This window comes from Phycodurus eques, chromosome 8 (genome assembly GCF_024500275.1).
Source record: "Phycodurus eques isolate BA_2022a chromosome 8, UOR_Pequ_1.1, whole genome shotgun sequence".
Taxonomy (NCBI): Eukaryota; Metazoa; Chordata; class Actinopteri; order Syngnathiformes; family Syngnathidae; genus Phycodurus; species Phycodurus eques.
Window position 1 is genome coordinate 28,194,245 of NC_084532.1, and position 27,896 is coordinate 28,222,140.

Genomic DNA, 27,896 nt, shown 5'->3' on the forward strand with positions numbered 1-27,896 from the left:
AAGCTTTGCCATTTTCATTTTAATAGAAAAAAACGTATACAAATAATACAACACGAAAGTCTCTGGTAAACAAAACAACAGAAAAGTGATCTGCGTCTCCACGGCAACCACGCATCCTCCCCATCCTCATCCTCCCTCGTTTGTTTGTTGCTACAGTGCCTGAGTGTGCGCGCGTGTGTGTGTGTGTACTATAAAATGACTTTTGAAAAAATAGATGACAAAATGAATGTCTGCTGGTAAACTTAAAGTGTGTGTGTGTGTGTGTGTTGAGGGAGGATGCATTAGTCTGCTCCATGTTTATAATTGACGTGTGCTCAAAAAAATAATTAAAAAAATAAAATAAAAAGGGGGGACGGGACGGGACCAAAAAGGTAGCGGACTCCTGCCTCTTATTAAAATATCCCAAAATCTTCCCGTCAGGCTTGTCCACCGATAAAGTTCAGCGGGACGACGTTATGTAATTTTCTTCACCTGCGTGGGCCGCCACGTTTGGGTAACGTTTGTGCCCCATTTGGCTCGGTCCTTTCACCTGTCAGTGCACTCAAAGTCCAGGGTGAGGTGAGGGGAGAAAAAGTGTCCTGTTTTTGTCCCACGCTGTCATGTTTGTTTTTGTTTTAAACACTTAAAAGTACTTACTTTGCCATATGGCGCACATGCACGCCCTCGCTGGTAAAATACTGATTCAAGTCGCACGCTCACACACATACACACTCCGAGGGTCTCAGTTGCTGTGAATTCTCGGGGGGCGTAGGGGAGGGCGGTGGGGGGTGGCGGGCCTTTGTGCTATGTCCCCTCCTCCTCTTCTTCTTCTTCTTCTTCCTCCTCCTCCTCCGAGCAGTAGTCTCGCCCCTGGGGAAAAAAAACAAAACGGAATAAAGATGACGACTACTGTTTTATTAGCACGACTCGCCCCAAAAAATGGTCTCCTCAAAACTGTGTAACTACAATTACTTGTACAGTGGTGCCTTGAGATACGAGTGACCCGACTTACAAGTTTTGCCAGATGCGAGCCGCCGTTCGGCCACTAAAACAAAGAGAATCGAAAAACACACCGCGTAGCTTTGCCTTACGACAGCCCGTTTATCTTAGAGCTAACGGACAATGCAAAGCGCCATAGATGAGCTAACAAATAGCACGGCTGCCACAGTGTTATACCCCTTCCAGCAAGAGTTATTTGAACACAAACAGTGGCGCAACACATGGAAACAGATAATATAACTACACTCACAGGCATATATTCTTTATCCTCTGTGAAGAACGACTATTACTGCAGCCTACAGAGGAGTTCTGACAGTCTCCTCTGTCTCCGTGTAGTTCCAGCTGTCTGCATTATACTGCCCCCTGGTGTCCAAGGCGATGATGAATTTGCAAATGCTGAACCACAAATATGCGGGGGTCCACTGTACAAAATCATAGAGAACTGTATTTCTCTTTAAAATACACATTACAGTCCTTTTTGTTTTTTGTTTTTTGGGGGGAGGGGCTTGAACGGATTCGTGACATTTCCATAAACGAGCTTGGAATGAATCTCGCAAGTCAAGGTACCACTGTATTTTCTTTCGAACGCACGTCATCGTCCACCCATCCCCTTCCCCCGCTTTCTAAATGACACAAACAAACGCACCTTCTCAATCTTCTCATCCAGCATCCGGAAGAACTCCTGCTGGCTCTCTGACGTGTGGATGCTGATCGAAGGAGAGGAAGTTGGAGGATGAGGACGAAGAGGAGGAGGCAGCAAATACATCATGAGAATTTTCCATTACAACCCCGCCGCCCCTTCCCGTTTCCCTGTACGCACACGCACGCAATTCCTCAGCGCAGTGTGAGAACGGCTCGGCCCGGAAGGAATTGAAATATCTGTCTCGCAAAATATAGACTGCAGCTAGCGAACACAACATTAGGTACACTAAAAGTGTCTACTGTATGACAGCTAGTAATACCAAAACAAGAGTCCCCCCCCCCACCCCACCATTACATCACTTGCATTACATCGCTTTATATTGCACTTAATGAAGAGGGCAGACGACCGGGCATTTTTCTGCCTTTTTCCGTGACGCAGTTTTGGAGAAAAGGCGCTTCAGCGGAATGAGGAGACGAAGGCGACCCCGCTTCTTTTGTGTCACTGTCTCCTCCTCCTCGTTGGTGGCATTTAAACAGAACAGTTACATGAAAGAAAAAAAAAAAAAAAGAAAAGTGCAAATATATCTTCACGGGCTGCAGGTATTGAATATTTGTAGTATTATTTATTCTACAGATTATGGCATCGATTAATCGCCTACAAAAAATTAATTTGCATTATTAAACAACAAAATGTCCATGTGATATGTAGGTATCATTATTGTCCACTTGGGGTCGCCATCGTCACGTTCAACACAATAACATCTGTGACTTTGAGCGTGTATGCATTTAAAAGGCGGGCTTGGCCTGGTGAGTGACGTGGGGGCCAGCGAATGAGAGTGTTGAGTCCGCTCTGCTGAGCTCAGGCTAGCAGCACGTTGTTAAATGGCTAATTGTTAGCCAGTCTGCGTGAATGAGGTTATCACATGATAATTTTGTTACGGTTTGTTGAAAACGTTTCCATCCTTGACCACATTCTAACGAGCGAAATTAGGCAAAATTAAATTAGCTGACATCGATACCGATCTTAAGTGAGCTGTTGTAGTACAACCCCAATTCCAATGAACTTGGGATGTTGTGTTAAACATAAATAAACACAGAATACAATGATTTCCAAATCATGTTCAACCTATATTTAACTGAATACACGACAAAGACAAGATATTTAATGTTCAAACTGATCAATTGTATTGTTTTTAGCAAATAATCAATAACCTAGAATTTTCTGGCTGCAACAGGTTCCAAAAAAAAGCTGGGCCAGGTGGCAAAAAAGACTGAGAAAGTTGAGGAATGCTCGTCAGGCACCTGTTTGGAACATCCCACAGGTGAACAGGCTCATTGGGAACAGGTGGGCGGGCGCCATGATTGGGTAGAAAAGGAGTCTCTTTGTGAACAAGTGCGTGAGAAAATAGTCCAACAGTTTAAGGACAAGGACAATGTTCCTCAACGTACAATTGCAAGGAATTGAGGGATTTCATCATCTACGTCCCATAATATCATCAAAAGGTTCAGAGAATCTGGAGAAATCACTGCATGTAAGCGGCGAGGCCGAAAACCGACATTGAATGCCCGTGACCTTCGATCCCTCAGGTGGCACTGCATCAAAAACCGATCTCACCGCATGGGCTCAGGAACACTTCAGAAAACCAATGTCAGTAAATACAGTTCGGCGCTACATCCGGAAGTGCAACTTGAAACTGCTCAAAACAAAAAAACAATCAAGTTTATCAGTTTGAACATGAAATATCTTGTCTTTGTAGTGTATTCTGTTAAATATAGGTTGAACATGATTTGCAAATCATTGTATTCTGTTTTTATTTAGGTTTAACACAACGTCCCAACTTCATTGGAATTGGGGTTGTAAGTTCGTTAGCGCTGCTTTGCAGGAGATACATTGCACTGTATCTTCTTTGTTTTTAACTTTAAAATGATCCCAACCTTGAGACATTCTCTGTCTTTTATGCATTCTTTCCTCCTGGCTTAATTTATTTCGACACTAAGTGGTGCGTGAGTCTGCAGTAACATTACTCCATGTGGAAAAATGGTCACTGCGAAGCTTCGAAGAAGAGACTTAGCTTTGACTTTTTTTTTTTTTTTTTTTTTTACAAATTATTCGAGTCATCATCTCAGCCCTAAATGCCAGGTTGACCACATCATTTTGTATTTTTGCTATTGGGACAGAAGGGCAACAACTCAAGTGGTTTGGGATGCGGACTGGGGGGGACGAGATCAACCTGGCTTTTTTTTTTTTTTCTCCTGTGCCTGTTTCGCTGTTGCCGTTCTGTAGAAACCACACCAAGGTGGAAAAGCGGGGGGCAAAGTCGACCAGTTATTCTTTCACCTTTTTCCATGTTGCTGTTTCATCTGAGCAGCACCGACGCATTATTAGGAATCCCACTCGTGTTATAGGCAGGACGCACCCTGCTGCCACATGATTGGCTTTTGCATTGTGGGAGGGGCAGGCTACACAGATGTGACGAGACGACCGTCCATCCATTTTCTGAGCCGCTAATCCTCACCGGGGTCGCGGGAGTGCTGGAGCCTATCCCGTTGGATATATATTACATTTTTACAAAATAAAATCAAGCTCGTTGTAGATAACGCTAGGGTTAGGGTTAGGATGGGTTAGTATTAGGCTTGGTGAGGGTAAGGATTAGGGTGGTTTACGGTTAGTGAGATTCATATAAACCACACTGAAGTCACATACTTCTTTTCCTGTCTGGACGCAGTAGGTCGTGTCCTATCGGGATACAGCGACCAATCAAATTGCTGCGGCGCTGTCCTGCAGCTAATCATATTGGAGCTCTAGAACACGAGTGGGATTCCTAATAACGCAGCCCTGAGACAAAAAGGGGGCCACAAAGGTGAACGTTTTTGGATCTACCGTTAGTCTTTTTTTTCTCCATATTGAGGACAAAAGTCATTCACACATATTCGCAGTTTTATCTGCAAAAAGCACACAAAATTAAGTGAGCTTACAAAGATACTTTGCCTCATTGATTCTTCATCAATAATGTGAACAGACAATCTTGATGCAAAAAAAAAATGTAAACATTTAGGCCACTTACTTCGATTTAATGTTTGTCGCCGTCTCTTTCTGCAACTTGCCCCTGTGCTGCACGTTACTTTTCTCCTGGAACACACACATACACACACACGCAAACACACACACATTAACAGGTGTCATTATGACAAACCCTATGAGCTTTTGAAGTTGATTAAAAAGCAGCTCATGGATTCAAGTACAGTTACTCAGTTGTCGAGGAGAGGAGAGGAGACAGGAAATAATCATGTGGCATCGCTTTGAGGAAACGGAAAGACCACTCTCGCACACACAGAGGCAACGTGTGCCCGCTTCAAGCTGTTCAATTGTCACTGCCAGTGGAAGTTTACTGTAAGATTGACATGAAGCAAAAGACAATGAAACATTATGCACAGAGCCGCAACACATACAAACAGAACGCACGACAACACTCGGAGGCATATATTCTCTGTTACGCTGCATCTCGTCCAGTACTACACAGAAGGTGCACAACTCTAAATTGGGACTTGCCTGAATACTGTAAAGAAGCCTGTGTCCTACCTCCATTTTATATTGAACGTCTTCAAGCGTGTCCCACGTGGACCAGAGGAGAAGCGCTTGACGTTATACGCAGCGTCACCACGCTGATATAAAACAGTGGCTGCTTCTGTGCCAGCGGGATTTACGACTTACATTAGTTCATGTTTATAGCCGAGCGGGACAGCAGGCAGACCCTACCTGATTGACTACCGCACACACACGCTCCTCAACGTTTGAATGCGACGTTTCCCGCTATATCACGCATCGTCGTTTTGCGCCCCCGCCATGTCGCAGATTTTTAAAGTGCGGGGGGGGAAAGTCATTTTCACCCAAGCCCCTTCCAGCGATGATGACATCTTGCTGTATTTTTCATCTTTTATATTTTGTGTCAGCTGGCGATATGACCACGCTCTGCGCTTGCTGGCGTACGCACAACAATTTTGCAAAAATGACGCATTTTACCCAGGAATGGGCGGCGCGTGGCCCCTTGTCTCCCGTTTGTAAAATGCTAACTAAATATTTTATTTTGCGATTCTGTAGCAGACAATAATCATACAATAATTACCTCTTCTGAAGAATCCATCTTTTTCCTCCCACCGGCTGTCCTTCAAAACAAAATGAAAACATTCTAGAATCACACGGTGAGGAGGCGGGACCGAGCCATAGCCTGTGTCATATCTCTGTTGATGTAATGCAGAGTTCCAGCCTAGGGGGCGCCAGAAACTGCACTGCAGCTTGAAGCGATTATTTTTTTTTTGTTTGTTTTTTTTTTAAATGGGTTTTTACAGTATACAGGCAAGTCTGAATTTTGAGTTGCGTGGCTTTAGTGTAGTACCGACTTGGGGCTGCAACATAACGGGCAACACTGAGCTCTACTGGAAGAGACGCAGAAGAAGAGGTAGAAAAGATCCCCTACTTAGCTCCAGTAATATTTGTTGTTCCCACACAGTACAGAGAATATATCCCTGTGAGTTTTGTTATATGCTCTGCTTGTATGTGTTTCTGCTCTGTTTGTGCTAGAGACGCAGTTGTTTAAAGGTTTATACAACCCCAATTCCAATGAAGTTGGGACCTTGTGTTCAACATAAATAAAAAGAGAATACAATGATTTGCAAATCATGTTCAACCTATATTTAACAGAATACACTACAAAGACAAGATATTTCATGTTCAAACTGATCAACTTGATTGTTTTGAGCAAATAATCATGAACTTAGAATTTTATGGCTCCAACACGTTCCAAAAAAAGCTGGGACAGCCTCATGTTTACCACTGTGTTACATCACCTTTTCTTTGAACAACATTCAATAAACGTTTGGGAACTGAGGACACGAATTGTTGAAGCTTTGTAGGTAGAATTCTTTCCCATTCTTGCTCGATGTACAGCTTCAGCTGTTCAACAGTCCGGGGTCTCCGTTGTCGTATTTTACGCTTCGTAATGCGCCACACATTTTCAATGGGAGACAGGTCTGGACTGCAGGCAGGCCAGTCTCGTACTCGCACTCTTTTACTACGAAGCCACGCTGTTGTAACACGTGCAGAATGTGGTTTGGCATTGTCTTGCTGAAATAAGCACGGTCGTCCACGAAAAAGACATTGCTTGGATGGCAGCATATGTTTCTCCAAAACCTGTTTGTACCTTTCAGCATTAATGGTGCCTTCACAGATGTGTAAGTTACCCATGCCATTGGCACTAACACAGCCAGCCCCATACCATCACAGATGCTGGCTTTGGAACTTTGCGTCCATAACAGTCCGGATGGTTCTTTTCCTCTTTGGCCCGGAGGACACGACGTCCACAATTTCCAAAAACAATTTGAAATATGGACTCGCCGGACCACAGAACACTTTTCCACTTTGCATCGGTCCATCTTAGATGAGGTCGGGCCCAGATAAGCCGGCGGCGTTTCTGGGTATTGTTGATAGATGGCTTTTGGTTTGCATAGTAGAGTTTCAAGTTGCACTTACGGATGTAGCGCCAAACTGTATTTACTGACATTGGTTTTCTGAAGTGTTCCTGAGCCCATGTGGTGATATCCTTTACACATTGATGTCGGTTTTTAATGCAGTGCCGTCTGAGGGATCAAAGGTCACGGGCATTGAATGTCGGTTTTCGGCCTTGCCGCTTACATGCAGTGTAGAGAGATTCTCTCCAGATTCTCTGAACCTTTTGATGATATTATGGGACGTAGATGATGAAATCCCTCATTTCCTTGCAATTGTACGTTGAGGAACATGTCCTTGTCCTTAAACTGTTGGACTATTTTCTCACACACTTGTTCTCAAAGAGACTCCTTTTCTACCCATTCATGGCACCCACCTGTTCCCAATGAGCCTGTTCACCTGTGGGATGTTCCAAACAGGTGTTTGATGAGCATTCCACAACTTTCTCAGTCTTTTTTAGCACCTGTCCCAGCTTTTTTGGAACCTGTTGCAGCCAGAAAATTCTAAATGAATGATTATTTGCTTTATCCGTTTGAACATTAAATATCTTGTCTTTGTAGTGTATTCAATTAAATATAGGTTAAACATGATTTGCAAATCATTGTATTCTGTTTTTATTTGTGTTTAACACAACGTCCCAACTTCATTGGAATTGCGGTTAATTACCGTAGCAGCTACGCTACTTTGTTGCTACTATGATGTATAAGCTCGTGGCCTTTGGTTAGACGAAATGATCGGGTTTGGGTGAACATTTGTGTTTCAACCTTTATATATATATATATATATATATATATATATATATATATATATATTCACTTTAGTTTTCTGTTTCAGTTTTACAGTAAACTCTAACAGGGAGAGACAAATAAACAGCTTGAAGCAAGCACACTTTGACTCTTATTTGAAGAGTCTTCTTTTCATTATACCCGTATGACAATCTCTCATTTTTGGCCAGCCAAAGAGCCACAGGCTCAGGTGCTACAAATATTAAGTATTCCTTAATACTTAAAAAATGTGTTAAAATGTGTGGGATAGGGTAAAACTGTATTTATAAAAAAAAAATAATAATAATAAATTAAAAAAAATATGTTTCTAACACTTTGAACCACACCAATTTAAATGTATCGGTACATTTTGTTTGTTTTACTAATAATGTCCATTTAATCAACTAGCAAATGTGAGCTAAATGAACGCAAAAATAAAAATAATTTCAGCGGGCAACTGTACCTAATAAAGTGGTCGTGAAAAAGCAAATTTACTCCAGATTTTTGTGGCCTGCCATGCGCGCACTGTTATGCGGGTGCATGTGCGTGTCTCACCACGTTCTCCTGGTTGCGTACATTTACCCGGTTTTCCTCCCCTCTCATGTACTTCACCTCCTCCACGGCCTTCATCTTGTATTCATCTGGGCGAAAAAAAAGAGACAGAGGCAGGATTCAAAATAAGGGAAAAAGAATGGAGGGAAATAAACACATTTTCCCTCGCATGTGGGAAAGGGAGAGCGACAGTCACCGACTTGTCAGCCGTTCATTGAACGCCGGGAGAAGAGTAAAACAGGCGGTACGCAGTCGCTGCTGTCGGTCACAGGTCACGACCAGACACTCGGGCGGACTCGTAAGCATCAAACGCAAAACCGACAGGCCCCGCCTCTTAAAGGCACATGTGCATGTACACGCGCAGTAAAATATAGACATTATTTTCTGTCCATTTTATATATTTAAGTGTGGAGCCCTGTCATGGGAGCTGAAAGTCGATGTGTCCGCGAACAGCTTTCGACGCTGCAGATAAGCTCAGCGGTGGCGAGTGTGTAAAAATCATAAATAATATGACGCCTCATAGCACACTTGAGCAGCATAGTCGCCGCTTGGGAGCTTCTCGCTGCACTTTAAGCGACTCACCTGTCGCCGAGGCCGTAAACCGTCGGTCGCTTACGGACGACGAGCCGGCGGTCGCCGTGGTAACCGTCCCCTGCATCGCTCAACTGTCCGTCACTCGTCACCTCTGTGCTCCGTTATCGCTCGGAGTCGCCGGCACAATCGAAGAGGTCCGATGTTGTTGTTTTTTTTTTTTGGATACCTTTCTAATTTGTTCCATCCTCTCCCAAAACTTAACTCAAATTGAACCTTTGACACTCGATAATAATCTATTTGATCAAAAACAGTAATGACAATGAATAAAAAAATAAAATAAAATAAAAAAAATAAGTTTTCGTCACACTGCATCAATTGCATGGGTATTGTGTCCCTGTCTTGGCCACTTGGGGGCAGTATATAAGACAGACGGACGAATCTCAGCTCATTAGTACGGCACTATTAGTCGTTCTTTGCAGAGGATAAAGACTACAGTATGTGACTGAGTACTGTTATATTGTCGGTCTACATGTATTGCTGCATGTTTGTGTTGCTTAGAGGGTTATAGCTTGGGCTGTAACTGACGATTATTTTAATAATTGATTATTCTGTAGATAATTTTTTTTTCAATTGTGAATGGATGACTTGGATAAAAATTATTATTATTTTTTTAAATTTTCATCCCTTTATTAAAAAACAGCCACCACAGCATAGATGCTACTTATAGTTATCATTAAGCTAGCGGACAGAAAGGCTCAGCTAAGTGTTTGTTTTGAATTGCATTTAAAGTATAATTCTTTATTTTATGTTTAGTTTGAGAGTAAACTTGACAATAAACAGATTTTTGAAGAATTCTTCACTATTTGCCAAAGTGCCGCTTATTGTGAACTCAGTTGAGTTCACTGCCACCATACGGCCTTCGTATATACTGCATATAAAATAATTATGACAAAAAATGAAAAATAAAAATCATCTGAACGACAGTTTATAGCTTGAAAAACCCTTAAGTCAGGTCACTTGCATCTCAAGGCACCACTGTATTCCTTATCCTCTGCGAAGAACAATGAAATTTACCGCAGCTTACTGAGAAGTTATAACCGTCTTCTTCTTTGTCATGAATGAGTGAATGAATTTAACTCACAAGTGAAGGCACCAGCCGCATACTCACCAGAGAGACAGGTTATTAAATACTGTATATTGATGATCGCTACAAATGTGTTTTTGCTCATCGTTTGCTTCGACCAACCAATCAGAGGACGGAACAATGCTTGGCTAATATCATTTGAGTTACATGGGCCAGCGGTACTGATTCTGAAGGCCATGGGCAGATTAGACTGACATGGCAACACATTGAGGCTTACATCTGATTGGACAAAGCAGCCCAGCCAAGAGAAACACTACGAAATGAAGAGGATAGACTGTTGGGAATAAATTAGCGATAGTGTTTAGGCAGCCTGAAATGCATTTGACCCCTCCCGGATGCGATGTACGTGCACTCCACTCTATCAGTTTCACACTCCGCCTTTCGCCCCCGCAAGCTATCAGCGGCGTTTATCCGCCCCATCTGTGCAACTTTGCACCCAGCTGATTGCTTCGGTCCGCCCAAGGAGGGTCGGGGATGGATTGGCGTGTGCTTCATGTCATGCTTGTCCATCACCTTGTGCGTGCGTCATCACTGCGGCGACCTCAAATGTCAGATGGCGGCTGGAGCCAGCGAGAAATTAAGTGGAAAACTGGCCCGAGATTAAAAGAAAAAAAGAAGAGAAAGGCGGAGGGGGGGGGCAGTTGTTCTTTGCTGCTGTTTGCGCGAGGAATGTAAACCAGTAGGAGCGAGGCGTCTCGTGTCTCAGCGTGCCGACACACACGTACACACACACGCTGGGCGTGATAACGCTGCACAGGCCTCGGCCAACATGCAACAGTGTGTCGCCGTGGCGAGGAATTAAAAGCTATTTACTGCCGTGCATTTTCAAAACGTAGATAATCCGCATTAAATGTCATGTTTAATATTCAGCAGCCTGAGGAGGATGCGCAGTGAAGTACAGTTAGACGCTTATTTGGGCTACATAAACATTATATACAGTTGCCCGACGCTAAACGTGTTGTGTCTTGTTTGTGTTCAAATAGAACTTCTTTGAAGGTTTATGATGACCATTACATCCATGCTAGTTTCCGTTAGCACATGTAGAGCATTTTGCATCATATGTTAGCATTAAGCTAGTGTGCTTTTGCTAAATGAAATTACATTGGCGCCTTGCGATACAAACTTGAAATCATGTCAAATCACCTTTCCCCCATTGAAGCAAGAAGAAATGCAATTCATCCGTTTTAGCCTCCCCCCGCAAAAAATGCAAACATTCTTTTCAGTTTTTTCATACTAAAAATTCCCCTCAACAGGTTTGTACCGGTTCAAAACACACAGCAATGACATATACAAGGTGATTGAAAAGTAACTCCCTATTTTGAAATACTTATCATTTATTCATATGTCGTAATATTTTTCTCAATTTTGTTTTGCGTATGCTCCATGATCAAAGGAGCAAGTCTATTCTACCAAACCGACGACTTTGGAAGAACTTGGAGGGCCGAATCCGAGAAGTTAATGTCTTCCATCCCGCAAGAGTTCCTTGTGAAATCAGTTCATGGGGTTCCCAGGCGGCTTGAGGAACTGCTGGCTCATGCTGGCGCCCATATCCAATTGGAAATAAAAATCCATGCGCATATATATATATATATATATATATATATATGCATGGATTTTTATTTCCAATATATATATATATATATATATATATATCTGTATACACATTTTTTTTAAGGGACCTTTTCGGGTATATTGCAGATTTGCCTCTATCGCGGATGGGTCTGGAACCCCCGAGGTGAACGAGAGTTCCCTTTATTCACATTTTGTGATGTTTCAGTTTAATACGTGAGCTTTGGCTCAATCAAGGTCAGGAAACGCTGTTTTACATAGTTACATCTAAATGGACTTTTTTTTGTTTTTGTTTTTTTGAGCTTGTTTGGCTGCGATGCATACGAGACCCATCAAAGTGACCCAGCTTTCGCCACTCAAGAGCAATCGCATCCGGTTTTCGATGGGTGGGTTGGGTCAAAAACTGGTCATGCTTTGTTCGAAAGTGTGCGGCAGTTGTCACGAGACCACCCGCGCCATGCTAGAAACACGTGGGGTTCGTCACGCCAACGCCAGGCGGGGCTCGCCGCGGGAACGGGGGAGGAACGCTGTCACAGAAGAAAAGCGGAGGATGAAAGGCGGCAACTATTTTGAGAAGCCGCCATTTTTTTGGGGGGGGGGGGGGGGGGAAACGTCTCGTCGCTGATCAGAGAAGGATTCACTAAACATCCACACTGAGCTGAAGTACACGATTCATGTTCTGGTTTGTTTGTGGCCCACTAAAGAAAACCAAGTGTGTTTATTTATTTATTTATTTTTTTGATTGCTAATTTGACTAAAACATGTCATGGACATTTTAATAGGACATTTAGCATTATGCAGTGTAATGACACTGAATGGAAACTGCTTCACAACAGTCAGATTCTCCCGCCCTTAGAAATTCAACATTTCCTGATCTTCAATCAAGGAAACGGTCATATCCCTGCGCCACATTCTGTGCGGATGCAATGAAGACGAGTGATCCGGCTAAGTGGCTCATTTCACGCTCTTATTGTCACGCAGATTCAATGCAAAAAAATAATAATAATAATAAAATAAAAATGTAACGCGTAAAATTGCTGCAAGGCTCCTGGCACTGTCACTGAAAAGCACTCACCATAATTCAACTAACCGCACACTACAGTGGCAACTTAAATGGAATTCTACCTAAAATATCTACGAAAATACATATTCTGGTAGGGAAGTCATACGAACGAGTTAAACAGTACAAAAGAAACCAAAGAATTGACACCCCCCTCGGGATGTACCACTTCAACCAACTCGCACGTTTTCAGTTATGAGCTGTCGCTTGGCCGACTTTTTGCTTTGCGTTGCAAACCAAAATGTCCGTTACGAGTGTGCCTCAGATACGCCATCGCAATTTTTCTTTTTTTACACATTTAACACATGAATACGACAGTACACACAGTTATTACACTTTACAGAATCCGTTTACTTATTTATGTATATTCCCGCGTGTTATAATGTTTTCATACAACACGGTGCTGCTTTTTCTTGATTACAAAACCTACCAAAAATGAAACACGTGATAACTGTGGCTCTCAAAAGGTACTCGTGTGGAAAAATGACCGGCGTCAGAAGAGCAGACGGACCTTCGGGCCACTCAGCTGACACGTCACCTCCACACAGGATAAAATACACCGCCAAACGCGTACGCCACCAAACCCAGTGAGGGTGCGCGCCGACCGCACCGCTATCACCGCTCCCATCTCCTCCGATTACCGCACGCATCAATGGTTCGCGACAGCATCAAGAGTGTTGCCGTTTTCCCAGCGGTTTTGGTGAAATGGGGGCTCAGCCATTTCCGGATATTGTGTGAGAGTCCGCGAGGAGGACGACGAGGAGGGAGGGGTCGGTAGGGCTTTAGTGACCACAATCTGACAGCATCAGACAATATCTGGGACACAAACACGCTTAGCGAGAGCCGGGCCCGACTGACAATCTGTTGACCGGTGAGCTGTAATAAAATACATGCACAAACACAAATACACGCACACAAGTAGGGATGCACTGGTACTACTTTTTCAGACCGCCCACAAGTACAAATAATTACATTTGAGTACTCAGCGATACCGAGTACCAATACTTGATAATACCATTATGCCTTACAATTTTGATTGTAACATTTTTTATTTTTCATCAAATATCGCTTTGGCACCATCTGGTGGCATCTTAGTGCCATGGAACTGTAGAAGTGAGTTGAGGGGCTTCATTATTCAAATTCATATTTAAAAAAATAAATAGGTATAATGAATTAGAATTTCCAAGTTTAAAATTGAATTCCATTTTTTGGGGGAACCGTCATCCACAGAAAACCTTGGCTATTGGCGAATTTTGCATTTTGGCAAAAAAAAAATATATATATTATTCAAAAATGGTATATATATATATATATTTTTTTTTTTTGATTTCGTGGCGAATCTATTTATTGTATTGTACTGTCTATTTAATTAACAACGAATGGTACTGTTGGCAGTCACGCCAAAAAGAACAAAGTGGTTGTCTGCTCAACCAAACTTGTGTGGCGGAAGGCGTAAGGTTGTTTTGTGTTAATGCGGAAGTTCCCAAAATTCATCCAACCACGAATCTAACAGCAGCAGTGCTGGATTTGGGATCGACGGTCAGTGGGAGTGGCTAGATAAAATGGCGGTGCCCATGTTTGCTGCCTTTTCTCAAGAACTGGGACTAAACACGGCATCAAAACTCGTGGAATCTGTTACAAATCTGTTTGTGTCGTCACTGAGTGGATCCGGTCAGTTTTGGGTCAGTAAACACCAAAGCGCGAGCTATTGTAGAGCCTGTGCACTACGAAGCACCTCAATAGTTCATCAAAATATTCTGGTGGTTTTTTTTTGTTTGTATTTTCTTTTTTATTCAACATCACCAAAAATTAAATGTAAAGCAACAACAACAAAAAAGCAATGTCTAAATTCACATTCATAACAGGTTCCACTTCTATCACACAAGTCACAGCCACTAGGGGTGCACTTTTGCACGTTATCTGGGGGATTAACCGGCGCTAAAGCACTCAACTAATTTCTGCTCGCTAACCTCATCTGTCAGCACGTCAGGGAACGCTTCGCATAAAACAATGCAGCTGACACTTATGGACACTTGCAATGAGGCCAGAGGATTAGGAACTATGATCGAGAGAGAGGAGCGAGAGAGAGAGAGAGAGAGAGAGAGAGAGAGAGAGCGAGAGCACACATGGGCCCCTGGGTCAATGCGGAGGGATTAAGGACAGGAAATGGAGTCGGCAAGAAATTATTAACATACGTGTGTGTGTGTGTGAGAGAGAGAGAGAGAGAGAGAGAGAGAGAGAGAGAATGTCTTTGTGTTTGTAGGAGCATTGGCATCACGAGGACTATTTTAGGGGGTTGAAGCCCCCCTCCAAAATGATTTTGTTGTATGTGGTTATGCCCAATTTTTTTGTGTCTTAGCACCCCTAAAACCAATGTTAAATGTTTTTGTAGTTCTCCCAAAATGCCTCCCCAATCCATCAAACCTAGCGACGCCCCTGTATGAGCCCGTGTTTTTGTGTGTCTGATAGTGTAAGAGTATGTGAGAGAGTGTGGGTGCATGAGAGAGAGAATGCGCGTGAGTGTCGGCGTTTCCAAACTGACCAGCGAAGAGGTCTCCATTGCTGTAGGCCTTCCCCCGTCCCTCGTCTTCGTTGGGCACGGCCGACACCTGCTTGGCCGAGGTGCAGCCCATGGCCTCCTCCTCCTCACGCCGGGAACGCTCTCCTCATCGCACTCTCACCTGCGCAACGACGACCACAAGGAGACGTTCGGATTATGTGCCGCACTTCACGTTGGTTCGGTTTCCACAAGTCCAGTACAGCGGGGAACTTGACCTATGACTTCCACTTATCGTTAGCCTAATAGCGTTGTTGCCTAAGTCATATTTGAACATTTTCGGCAATTTAAAATAAACATTTTAAGCTGGCAAAATGTCTTTTTTTTTTTTTTTTATTACCCTGGTATCAAAAATTGACTTCATACACACACAATGAGAATCGCCAATTTCGTTGTACAGATGGGTGCAAAGTGCGCCGGGACACGTTGAGATGGGAAAAACAAGCACAGCGTATCAAAAGGGAGTTCGAAGTGAACACGAGGACAGTGTGTACCTCCGTGTGCGTGTTTGCAGCAAGCAACCACCCTCCAATTGTGTGCACGCGGCAGGTGTGTGCAGGGTGTGGCGATGGGATCTTTGTGTTCGGGTACAATGGGACGCTTAACCATAGTCGCATGCAACGTTCTTGTGTTGTTCCAGACGATTCAAACCTGCTTCAGAATGACTGCCGCTGGACGAACGTGTTGCAGCCATAAAATTCTAAGTTCAGGATTATTTGCTAAAAACAATCCAGTTGATCAGTTTGAACATTAAATAACTTGTCTTTGTAGTTTATTCAATTAAATATAGGTTGAACATGATTTGCAAATCATTGTATTCTGTTTTTATTTATGTTTAACACCACGTCCCAACTTCCTTGGAATTGTAAATAATTTATTTATTTTTTTTTTTAATAAAAAGAGGCAATTTGGACAAAGTAAGAAGTAGGAAGTAGAGATAACCGTTTTCAATTTTAAGGAGTTAAAAAAAACAAAAAACAAACAGATACCTGAAAATGTATACTTATGTACAGTAGCAACGCATTTGAACGTGTTTACTTCCCACAACTGTCATTAAGTGCCTCATAAAGCGAGAGTGCAAAAGTCTACCGACTTAAAGAGCAGAGAGAATCTCCCCGGCTTATTGGAAAAGCGCCTTCACCGTGCGGGCCGGGTTGAGGCAGCGCGCGATTGAAGGCCTCTCATTTGCGCGTATTGAAACATCAATTTGTGAGTAGCGGCGTGCTAAAAATAGACAGGCGTCGGCTGTGGCGCTTTTGTTGTGAGCGGGGGATAATGCTAGGCCGCGTGGATCTGCAAGGCAGGCCGCTCTAATTCGGGTTTTGCAGGGGAGCAACAGGCTGGCTATTACCGAGACGCAGAGGTGGGAGAAAGCTCAAATGTGCAAGTCGTAAGTCAAGTTGTAAGCAAGTATCAAGTGACCGTAACAAAAATCAAGCCAAGTCAAGCGCCCACTAAATTTCAAGCAAGTTCAGTCAAGTCATTATTTGGGTGAAACGAGTCATAAGTCAAGTCATTACATCACGTTAGCCACTTTGCGCTTAGTCTCTGTACTTGGGTTAGTTAGCGAATAACACATTCACATAGTAATTATTATTATTATTATTTTTTTTTTATAAATGGTCCTAAACCACTTTCTATATTGCCTATAATGTTACCATTCTCCTATTCACGATTTTATCCAAAACATTTGAATCGCGCCATGATACTTGCTTCACGTGGTTCGGCAGGTTGGGTAGGTTTGGCACCCGAAAACAAATGTCACATTAACTTGAAAATGCTGATTTGCAAATTTAACCAGGCGAGACTCGTCAGTCATGTAGTTCAAGTCGTCTCATGAATAGCAAGCATAGTCCAGCAAGTCCTGTGTCATAGAACTGACAACTTCAATTCAAGCCCCCCACCTATGCCAAGTCAGAACAGAAGTTTACAAATGAAAAAACAGTAAGTGCCCTTACTGTTTTTTATTATTAATAATAATAACAATAAAAACCAGTAAGGGCACTTATTAAAAACATCTGCACACTCACTCAATGTAGGATTTCATCTGCAATCACCTTTAAAGAGCTTTCAACTTTATTTTATTGCAGTATAGTACACACTATTCATCCGAACAGAGTGACCCCCGTCCTTGGAGCTCGTACGGTCATTTACCGAGAAGCCATTAATGAAAAATAATAACACCTCATATGGGAAAATAGAAAAAAATATCACGACACCTAGTCATTACACCTACAGGGAGCCCAAATGTAGGAAAATATGCAGCTTCCACTCTTCTGGGAAGACCTTCTGCAAGACGGAGTGTGCCTGTGAACATTTGCGTGTCAACATTTGTGAGGTCGTATGAACCTTGCTTTGGATGTATTTTCTCCAAACTGTTCTCACAATGTAGAAAGCACACAAAAGCTCTTGGTAAGGTGGATAATTAAGATTGAGTAAACAGTGAATCTGCTTTTATTGGGGTGGGGTGGCATCCCAGGCCCACCGGCAACAGGTAAATATCGCCGACTTTGAGCCAGAGGCGGGTTACACCACGGATAGTCGGGGAAATCACTGTACTGTAGAATTGCCGATAACATTTTAAATTTTTTTTTTTTTTTTTAAAAGAACAGTCGTGAGGACCGTCTGTTGAACTCGAGTCAATAGCATTCTTTGCTTGCTGTTGCAAAGCCTTGCTTTGCATTCATCCCCCGAGTGAGGGAAATCCCTTTTTTTGATTGAACTGCTCACGACTTGTACGAAACCAAACAAAAGAAACGCGCTATATAGTATTTGGCTCTAGTGCGACGCCGGCGGATTGACTGGAGCTGGAGTCAGTGTCAAAAGCGAGAGCACAGCGGGGGCGTTCGTTCCTCAAGAGTTGATTTAACCCGCGGGACAGTTGGACCCGGTTGATGTGTGTCAATAGGACGAGCTTAGTCAGCTAAGACCCTGACAACGAGCTTCTTTATCCAGCGGTGGGAAGTGACGATGTACAAATACTTTGTTACTGTACTTCACTAGATTTTACCAGCTAGCTGTACTTCACTTTATTTTTCTGACAACGTTTTGCTTTTACGCCCTTACATTTGAACATAGATATCTGTAGATTTTCCGACTTTGTATAATTGGCTGTTTTTTTCCCAACCTCCACAGATGACAACATGATGTTTAAAAAAAAAATAAAAAAGATTTTGATTGACTGAGACCTTGGGGTTCTTATAAGGAAACAAAAAACAGGGACTGTCTTGTGACAGTCAAAAAAAAGTGTCAATTCTTCTTCTTCTGTTCTGAAAAATCACATACATAAGGTGTATGTTTTGCCCAGTTGTTATCATTAGCTAGTTTAGTTTTTTCTGTTCATTCACAGTGTTCGCTAAGCTATGGCAACACAGTTTGTTTTTTTTAACTTTTATTTAAAGGGGTGGTTTGATCCCATCCCCCCCAAAAAATCTATTTTTGCCATATTTGTTAAAACTCCCAGTATAACCTAACAGTAATACATGAGTCAAATGATTTGTGAAACCTATAATCATTCCTCTATCGTGTACCTCTAATTTGATATTTAAGAAATGATCGTACCACAGGAGAAACAACCAATCAGAGACAGAAGGTAGCACCGACGAGGCGTCAATCATTTGCCGGGCACCCCCCTTCGTGCTGACCTTTTACTTTGGGCTTCAGGAGCTTTGCCGAAAAAACTGGTGGAATATCCACCTACGGAAAATTTGTAAAAAACGCCCGTCCCAGGGGGCATAAATGTGGCAAACAGGAGCAGAGCGGAGGGGCATTTCTGCTCGACAGGTACATTTTTCACCAGTTTTTGATTTTTAATTGATTGTACATTCCCAAAAAAATACAACTTCAAACTAATAACATTCAGTGCTCTGTTAACACTCCATCAAATCATGCTCCGTCGGTTTGTTTACAGTGCTAATGCTAGCTTAGTATTGCTAGCGGTGCTACTTTGTTGACGCTAGGTACACGTTCTCTGTGACCATTTATCACCACTGCGCCTTTTCATCATCTCCAATATGAATGGCCATGTTTGAGAAAAGTGCTTGCGCACTTTTGCCACCACCGTCTGTATCACACGTGCTGCTCTAACATAATCCCCATCTTAACATTAAACGCAGCTCCAGATGTTCCCTATAATCATACTGTGCAGCGTAGAGGCCTTACTTGTTAGTCATGATGTCATCAAGTAGGTTCCAAATGCCAGACCGGGAGCCCGCCAGCGAGCTTTAAAACAACAACAAGAAAAAAAAAAAACACCCTCGGCCAAAAAGTCATTCTTACAACACAGACGCTACCAAAAACCCTCGGGCTCGCCCTGCCTACGTGCGATTCGGGTGGTGACCTAATGTGGCTGTTGTGAACAGGCCTCCTTTTAAAGTCAGTTTGTAGAAGGAGCAACTCGAGAGCGAGAGAGGAGCGCATGGTTGCATCAAGAGGTAAACAAACGGACGCAGCGCGCGAGCCGCAAGGTTCCGCAGACGCCAGAGGCGAGCGGCCGCCGGGCAAGAAGAGGAAGACGAGCAGGAAGCGTCAGGGGGAAGGCCTCCTTTTCAACACTGGCTCACGCATTCACCTTGCCCACTTCAACATTCCGATTCCTGGATAGAGAAGTGACGCCTCGCCACACTTTCACATCAGCTTTTTGGGGTAGGGTTATAAACAAGTAAAATTACAGCGGGGGAGAGGTCACAAACATTTGGAAAATGTTTTGATTTGGGGTTTTTTCACGCCACTGCTTTATTGCAGATTTTTAAGCTATCATTTTTATGGATTTTTACAATATATAGAGCTACTTCGCCTTAAAAGTGACCCAACTTACTGTTGTTTTTTTTTCCTTTTTAGATACAAATCATTGCCCGGGCGATTTTTATATATATTTTTTGTCTTCGGTTGCAAGCAAAAATTGGGGTTAGAAAAGCTAGCTGGTCGCAGCGAACTTCACCACAAGCGGCAGTTTGGCAGATAGTAAATCATTCTTCAAAAAAAGAGGCTTCAAGCTGATTATTGTTTTTGCTCTTAGCTTTTAAATGCTTTTTAATCAAGTAAAGCACAGTGAGTTAACTTGGGTATGAAATGCTGGTAGGAATCCTCCAAGATTTTACTTCATAAAGTCTTTATTCTTGTAAAGAAAAGCCACTTTCATATAAATCACGACCTTACCCGTGTCATATTTTGATTTAACTCTTGCTATTATTGATTCCCAGGGTTGTTTTCTCTTTTCTTGAGATCAGACTCTTGAAACCCGGGTAGAGAATGTCAACTTTTCTTTTTCCTCCGAGCCAGCGCAACACGAGAAGGATACACCATGACGCTGCAGACCTGAAGAACACAACTGCTGACAGCGGCTGACGCCTTGTGTAAGAACAACAAGGCGTTTAATTCATGGCGCCGATGCTTCCGTCACAGCAACCGTGTACACCGACGAATCATTTTCACGCCAGACATTGTGACCTGGCCTGCTTCGGGGAAAACAGCCTCGCCATAGACTGCATTAATTGTGTCGTCTCCCTCCGCTGTCAAGTTTCAAGCAAGTCCCAAGTTACTGGGGCCAAAACCAAGCAAGTCAAGTCATTACTTGGAGAGCACAGTCATACAATCTTGCTCAGTCACAACATATACTATATTGGAGTGATAATAAAATGGCTTTTCGTTGCTTATAACCCCCCAAAAATATATATTTACACCTATAAAAGTTAAATTAACAACTGAAAGAAGAAACCACAGTATATAGAGAAGCGCGTTCGGCATATCCCAATTTTACTGTTCGCTTAATACAGTTAAAGGGGGGTTTGTCGGTTAAAAAAAAAAAAAAAAAAGTTAATTAATTTTTTTTTTTTTTTTTTAAAGAAACTACTGCACCCAAAGAAGAACAACCTATCAGAGACAGCAGGTGTGACCGATGAGGTGTTACCTGGGGCTTCAGTGGCTTTGCTGAAACTATGGCGGAACATCCACCTCTGGAAAATGTAAAGTTTGATCACAGAACAAATTAAACTCACAAGTCAAGGTACCATTGCAGTAACCGCTTGAAATGTTTTAGAACGTAAAACCTTTTCATGCCTGATAGAGATCATGTAAAACAGACTGAAACGTGATACCTGAACGCAGCATGCTGGTACAGCATTGCTGCTTTCGGGACAGTGAAGCTTTGCCTCTCGCTTTCTCTCTCTCTCTCTCCCTCACTCACACGCAGACCATAATATTTACTCAAGGCAGGCAGCAAATGCTGCAGCACACCTCTGGTCCCACTTTAAGACCTGCATCAGACTGACAAGCCTGGGGAGCTCGCCAAAACCCACACACACACACAAACCAAGCTTGACAGTAAGGCCCAGTGGTGGGAACTAACAAATACTTTATTAATGTACTTAGGTAGACTTTTTTCACATATCTGTACTTTACTTTGGTATTCATTTTTCTGATGACATTTTACTTTTATCCTCAACATTTGAAAATCTGATGCGTTTTGCTTCGCCACCTGAATTTGTGCCGTTTAGTGCCACCGACGAATATATTCGTCAAGTACGTTTTTCTAAGAAGAGGGTCTCACCTAGCTTGTCTGTGAAATTACGGTTTGTAGGCCACTGTAATGACTAACAGAATCCTGTGTTGCATCGCTTTGGATTTGAGATCAGCACAGAATCTCGGCTCGTCACCTCGATTATGAGGGAGAGAAACACAAACACATTGGAAGTCGGACAAGTTTCGGCACCTCACACTCTAAAAGAGTAAGTAAGTATGGTATGAGAGTGTGTGTCGCAATTGTGAGAAAAGATGACTCGATTTACGGCGTTAATGATGGGAAAATGCCACTGACGTTTGGCTGGTAAAACGGGGAACTCTGCTTTGAAAAAAGGCTGGCAGTACGTGAGTTAAGTACCTTAAAATTATGATAATTTATTATTATTTTTTGTTTTTTTTGTTTACTTTTGATAAAGTCAAAGATGAATGAGCACTTCTACTTTGGTACTTTTCCCAGATTTGGTAACACTCAACACTGCAGCTCCCCGTGTCATCGTCTCGTCGCTGTAAGCAGCGCGACAAGCGATCGAGGATTTAGCGGGCGAGGGAGGGGTGGGGGTCCGCTTAGACAGGAGGTCCTCTGTTTTCAAGCATGACAAACTGCACGCTGATTGACAGCATGGGACTTGTTGCATAGCTGTGGCATGCGCTGCAGAAGATTGTCAAGTTGTTACACACGTAGTCTCACACACAAACACACACACACTCACTCACGCACAGTCTGGCAGCATGCCCGTGTTTTCACTACAGGCCTGCGAAAACTAGTTGCGCTTGAATAGACGTCTACTGTAGATGGCCCTTGGTAGTCGGTTGTAAAGGCAGTGGTGGGCAGTGATTTACTGTAAATGTTTTTGTCCAGTACATTTGATAAAGATTGATTGTGAACTGCTCCAGATTGTGTGGTTGTGTTCCGTGCGGTTGTGTTGCGTTTTTGTGACTTGATCGCGGTGGAAGAGGTGCTTTAAGTCCCCACCGAAGGCCCGGGAACTAAATGCATGACCCGCCGCTGTGTAAAGGACATGAAAAGACTTGAGCCAGACAGACGATACATGCACATATGGATCAATTTAAGGCGGGTACATACCAATTAAGTTAAAGACGTTTGGTATCGTGAGTAGTTCTCAAAAATGGAGCAGATTCACTTACAAAGCAAACGCAAGGGGCCCTAGTTGCATTCCCTGGGGTGCTCCACGTATGCACCTTTTCACTTAGGAGTTCAGTTCGAAGTGGTAACCTTTGGCTTTTGTTAAAGGAGAGACACAACAGCATCTTCTAAAGCGGTACCTTGACTTATAAGTTTAATTTGTTTTGTGATTGAGCTTGTAACTCAATTAACCCAAACCCACATCTCAAATTGTGAGCGAGATGCTGATGTTGTGCCGCAAATTACGACCTAATTCTCTATAATCTTATCGTGACCACTACCGCGCATCACATAATTCTGCTGTGTACTACTGCATGTAGTTTATGCGTATGTACAGTATATTTATGAGCGTTTGTGTTTTCATTACTTTCAACCACATTGCAGCTGCATGCGGCCGACAGGCACAAGGTCAAGCACGTTTACGTTTCGGCTTCCCAATTCATTTGAACTACAACTGCTGGCAACTAAAAACCAAAAGAAAAGAAAGCAGCCGGCCTTTAATATTCATTGAAAATGATCTCATCTGAAGGAAATGAATCAACCTGGGAGTTATTTGGCAAGCATGCCGCCGCAGGGAAGGTTCCACCTCGCCCGAGCGCCCTGGTTCATGTCTCAACGTGGCAATATTATTATTTTAGATGCAAGTCAGTACTGATTCATATTCAGCACAAGTTGCTAAGGTGGGAGAGCAGTCAGGTTGCAACCACTTTTCATGCTTTGAATAGCGCAGCGACATCGTGAGGAGCGCAATTAAGACTTTGTTTCTTGGACATAGATGACTCGGGTTGCAAAATGTTCAAATTTAACAGGAATGTAAGGGAATGAATTGGAGACCAGATTAAAGATTGGCTCTTAACGTCCCATGGATTTTTTTCAATTTATCAAACTTTTCCGGAGATTTATCAGAAATGTTGTACCCCTTTGCAACGTAGATGACAGTGTAGCCCACCAGATATCTACAGGCTTTTTCTGAAGCAGACACAAGTAACCACTGTGTGCATCGGTTCTACATTGCCCGCCGCTATATGTGCTCATTTCTATTAGCCTGTCTATGGCGTTTTGCATTATATGTTAGCTATTAAGCTAGCGAACTTTCAATAGCTTGGTTAAACACTTCATTCTCTCGTTTTATGTGTCGGTTTTACAATAAACTTCAACTGGGAATGTCAAACAGCTTGAAGCAAGCCTCTTATTTGAAGAACTGTCTTCTTTTTGTGAATTATTATAATTTTTGGGGGAATCATTCCCCACAGCACACCGGATGGTCTGGTAACCACTGTGTTTAGCCGGAAGATGAAAGATAAGGACGTCGTCAACCCTGCCTCTGCACACTCAGGAATCATACCGACAACACTTCCACGTGATGCGGACGAACCTTTGCTTTGGGGAGGCGTGGCCGCCTTAATTAGCAACGGGCGGGGGCGGCGCCAATGCGGTTGAATGCGGCTTTTGATTTTTGTGTGCCAGTGAGGCCATCTGAAGGGCAGAGAAGACACACAACCCTGCGGGATCACGTTACGCTGACTTCTGGGGGTTTGCCCTTAGACCACCTGGTCACACCTGACTGCTCTGGTGGGCCCAGGCAGAGTCATGAAGCACGCTCGACAGCCTACCCCTGCATTGTGACATCATTCATCTTAACAGATATTACTTAGCTTAGGGGCGTCAAATTAGGTGGTGGTGAACTTGACTCATTTCACAGCAATCAGCATTTTGGCAAATAGTGACCTGTTTTTTTTATAAAAAAATAAAAAATTAAAAAAAAGAGGCTTCAAGCTGTTTATTGCTACTCCCAGTTGAAGTTTACATGAAAACTAAACATAAAACAATTACAAGTTGTTTAAAACAACCGCATAACTTTGCTTTCGATAAATCCACTAGCTTAACGGGAGCAATTCAAAACGCCATAGACAGGCTAATGAATAGTGCCGCTGTCACGCCGGTTATAAACCTTTAACCAAAAATGGTACACAAACAAATGTAGACAGACAATATAACAATACTCACCGGCATATATTCTTTACCCTCTAAGAAGAACGATTTGTATTACTGTAGCTTACTTGCAGTAGATGTGAAACTCTTCTTCATTTATAGCTGCATCACTGTGTTATAATGTCTCCGGTGGCCAAGTTGCGCACAGCAGAAGGAGACGCAATTAATTATTGTGTTTATAATTCTGTACATGCTATTTAATTATTTTATTACTATATATGTTGATCAAGTAAATATTAATGGAGTGCTATTTTCTTTGTTAAATTTTTTTTTTTTGGGGTTGGGGGGAGCGGGGGGGGGTGCTGGAACAGATTAATGGCATTTCAATAGATTTCAATGGGGAAAGATGATTTGAGATACGTGTTTTGAGTTCCAAACCAGGTTATGGAGCAAATAAATTCGGATTTCAAGGCACTGCTGTCATTATTTTTGTACAACTTTGTATTTTTACTCCCTACAATTGGAAACATATCTGTACGTTCTACTCCTTCCTTTGTCAAAAAAGGCTCGCTACGTTTTGGAACCTCCGTGGATGATGAAGTATTACATAAGGGTATGACTGATTAATCGGCCAGCCGATTTAAACGGCTGATATTAACCCTTTTCAAGTTGGCAAAAATCTGCCGTATTTTTGTTTTAACATATTAAGACATTACAACATAAGACAAAGATCACATTCAAACAAATAAACAAACAAAACAAAAAAAACGCCGATTTTTCTCTCTTTTGTAAAGGTAAACAAATACTAAAAGATAAAATATTGTAAAACAGTCAAATGTTCTGCCCGTAATTCATATATGTATTATTGTCAGCATTAAGGGACCAAAAATAAGTTATTTTAGTCATTATATATTATTTTTTAATTAATCTGCCGATTAATCGGTTATGGGAATTTTACTCTGCCAAATAATGGACCCGCCTCCAAAATCCAAATCCATCTCCTAGATTATATACATTTATATAGTTTTGACAGGCATAAACGACTCTCTGAGGGAAAACATAACTACGATGTGGCCCGCCATTGAAAATGAGTTTGACACCCCAGCGCAAAGGTGGCGGGCGGGTCAGGCAGATAGAAGAGAAGATACCAGGAGGAGGCGACCACACACCATCACTCCGTGTCAGCAAGAGAGAGACAGACAGACAGACAGAGAGAGAGAGAGAGAGAGAGAGAGAGAGCGACAGACAGATAGAAGCGGGCGGTGCATGCGGACAGACGGGATAAATCAGCAGGCAAATTTACAGACGTGGGCATAAGACGCCATCCTGGCCACGCCAACCTACTTTTGCGCCAGGCGGGGGTCGCGCCGGAGCCACCGAGCGGATGTTGTAATCTGCTGTTGATCGCGCCGGGATATCTCGAGAGCCCAAATGGCCACGCTGCATGTTTAAATACATCAGCAGTAGCCAGACAGGCTGGCGGGGCAAGCTGCTGCTGTAAACTGTTGTCGTGTGCGAGCGGCACAAAAATGGATACAAATCAGAAAATAATTGGGCAAAAACGAACAAAACTCAGAGATGAGGTGACAAAACTGACAAAAAAATATGGTGAAAGAAGATAAACATCTGTCAAAAACAGTGCAAAAAAGGCAAACAATAAAAGAATCTGGCAGGAATCTGACAAAATACATAAATAAAATAATAATAATTTTTAAATCTGACAAACAAAAACAATATTTAATAACATGGGGGGGGTGGCAAAAACTGACAACAAAAATATGGTGAAAATGGATAGAAATCTGACAACAATTTTTTAAAAAGCGTCAAAAAAAGTCAGTACACAATCTGGCCGAAGTCTGAAAAACATACATTGAAAAAAATGTTTTGAAAATGTGAAAGATTGGACAAAAACATTGACTAAAATCTGTCAGGACACTGACAAAAATCTGAATAAAAATGACAAACTAATTTTGAAAAGAATAAAAACAGAGCAAAAAAAGTGACCGTTATAAATCAGGTTTTTGTTTACTCCCTACGTTTGACACTAGATGTGTACTTTCCACTCGTTACTGCAGTTGCGATCGATGTTGAGGCCTTTAAGGGGTGCGGCCTAGTCAGTGTCGTCAGGAGCTAGCGTGGGATTGGCTGATTCTACTTGCGTGTGAGGCGCGAGCTGCGGTCTACAGCAGCTCCTTGCGAGTGTTCTCGTTTCGTGTTCGACCAACAAACAGCTGAAAGTGCATCGCCGACTGTGGCTCTCCTTGCCCGCATGCCAGGGCATCACAGCACCTTAATTTCTCATTTTTTCCACAACGCAACATATTTAGGTTGACACTTTTTTTTTTTTTTTTTTTTTTTTTTGGGGGGGGGGTTTAGCAATGTGCTGTGAGATTTTTCTCACGTGAAGGTACGTGTATGTTCCTTGGGAAACACTGGTTTAGTGTTGCACTTTCATTTCCAGTGAACAGGCAGCAGGCAGCACCGTGGCTTGCTTCCATCTGTTGAGCGCTTCTACCCGGCTGAGGGGCCTCGCGAGGCGGGGAGAGGTGGGCGGTTTGAGCGGTGTCGGTAATAAACGAAGCCAAACGAAAGCGGTTTCAAGTGTTTCACGGACGGCGGGGGGAGCCCCACAGGGAACGTGCCAGCGACACGTCGCCGGCGTGTGTGTGTGTGTGTGGGGGGGGGGGGGAACAACAACATGGAAGGAAGCAAGCTCCGGTGAGGTTAAAACAGCACATGGAAGGGAAACAAAAAGTACTCACGAGGCAAGAGGCTGCGGTTCCGCACGGTCCGGACTCGGGAGGGGACGTAAAGCCTCTCCGTCTTCTTCCGGGCTCGGCGGTGGGTCGGTCGCTCGGTCGGGCGGGGATCTGCTGCGAGTCTCCGAGGAGCGAAGGCGAAGTGTGCGGTTGGCTTGCGTCATCCCACCGGGATGCCGCGATTGAGCGAGGACGCCGACGCAGCCATCTTGCCGCCGAGCAAAACAACCAATCGCGGA

General features: G+C 43.0%; 1 protein-coding gene across 6 annotated transcripts; it reads right to left on the bottom strand.

Moving 5' to 3' along the window:
• Nucleotides 1–27,817, bottom strand: zgc:92140 (uncharacterized protein LOC447854 homolog). Of its 6 annotated transcripts, none has more exons than XR_009769030.1 (9): nucleotides 27,661–27,817; nucleotides 15,289–15,427; nucleotides 8,443–8,528; nucleotides 5,745–5,779; nucleotides 4,870–5,009; nucleotides 4,686–4,750; nucleotides 4,325–4,456; nucleotides 1,625–1,685; nucleotides 825–849 (listed from the first exon to the last, which is right to left on the bottom strand). XR_009769030.1 is itself a non-coding variant. In XM_061683449.1 (7 exons), exons 2-7 carry the CDS (start codon nucleotides 15,377–15,379, stop codon nucleotides 696–698), a joined length of 492 nt encoding a protein of 163 aa, XP_061539433.1. In that variant the 5' UTR covers nucleotides 15,380–15,427; nucleotides 27,661–27,814; the 3' UTR covers nucleotides 1–695. The 6 variants fall into 6 exon arrangements, 4 of the variants coding, with proteins under 4 accessions (XP_061539433.1, XP_061539436.1, XP_061539435.1 ...); XR_009769031.1 differs by having other exon boundaries at nucleotides 4,864–5,009; XM_061683449.1 differs by lacking the exons at nucleotides 4,325–4,456; nucleotides 4,870–5,009 and having other exon boundaries at nucleotides 1–849; nucleotides 27,661–27,814.
• Nucleotides 27,818–27,896: the final 79 nt, after the last annotated feature.

Excerpts from the sequence above, each read along its gene's own strand:
- zgc:92140 (XM_061683449.1), bottom strand. The coding sequence starts at position 15,379 with ATGGGCTGCACCTCGGCCAAGCAGGTGTCGGCCGTGCCCAACGAAGAC. Across the intron at positions 5,780-8,442 it reads TACGCAACCAGGAGAACGTG|CCGGTGGGAGGAAAAAGATG; the intron begins GTGAGACACGCA and ends TTTGAAGGACAG. Across the intron at positions 850-1,624 it reads TGGATGAGAAGATTGAGAAG|GGGCGAGACTACTGCTCGGA; the intron begins GTGCGTTTGTTT and ends TTTTTTCCCCAG.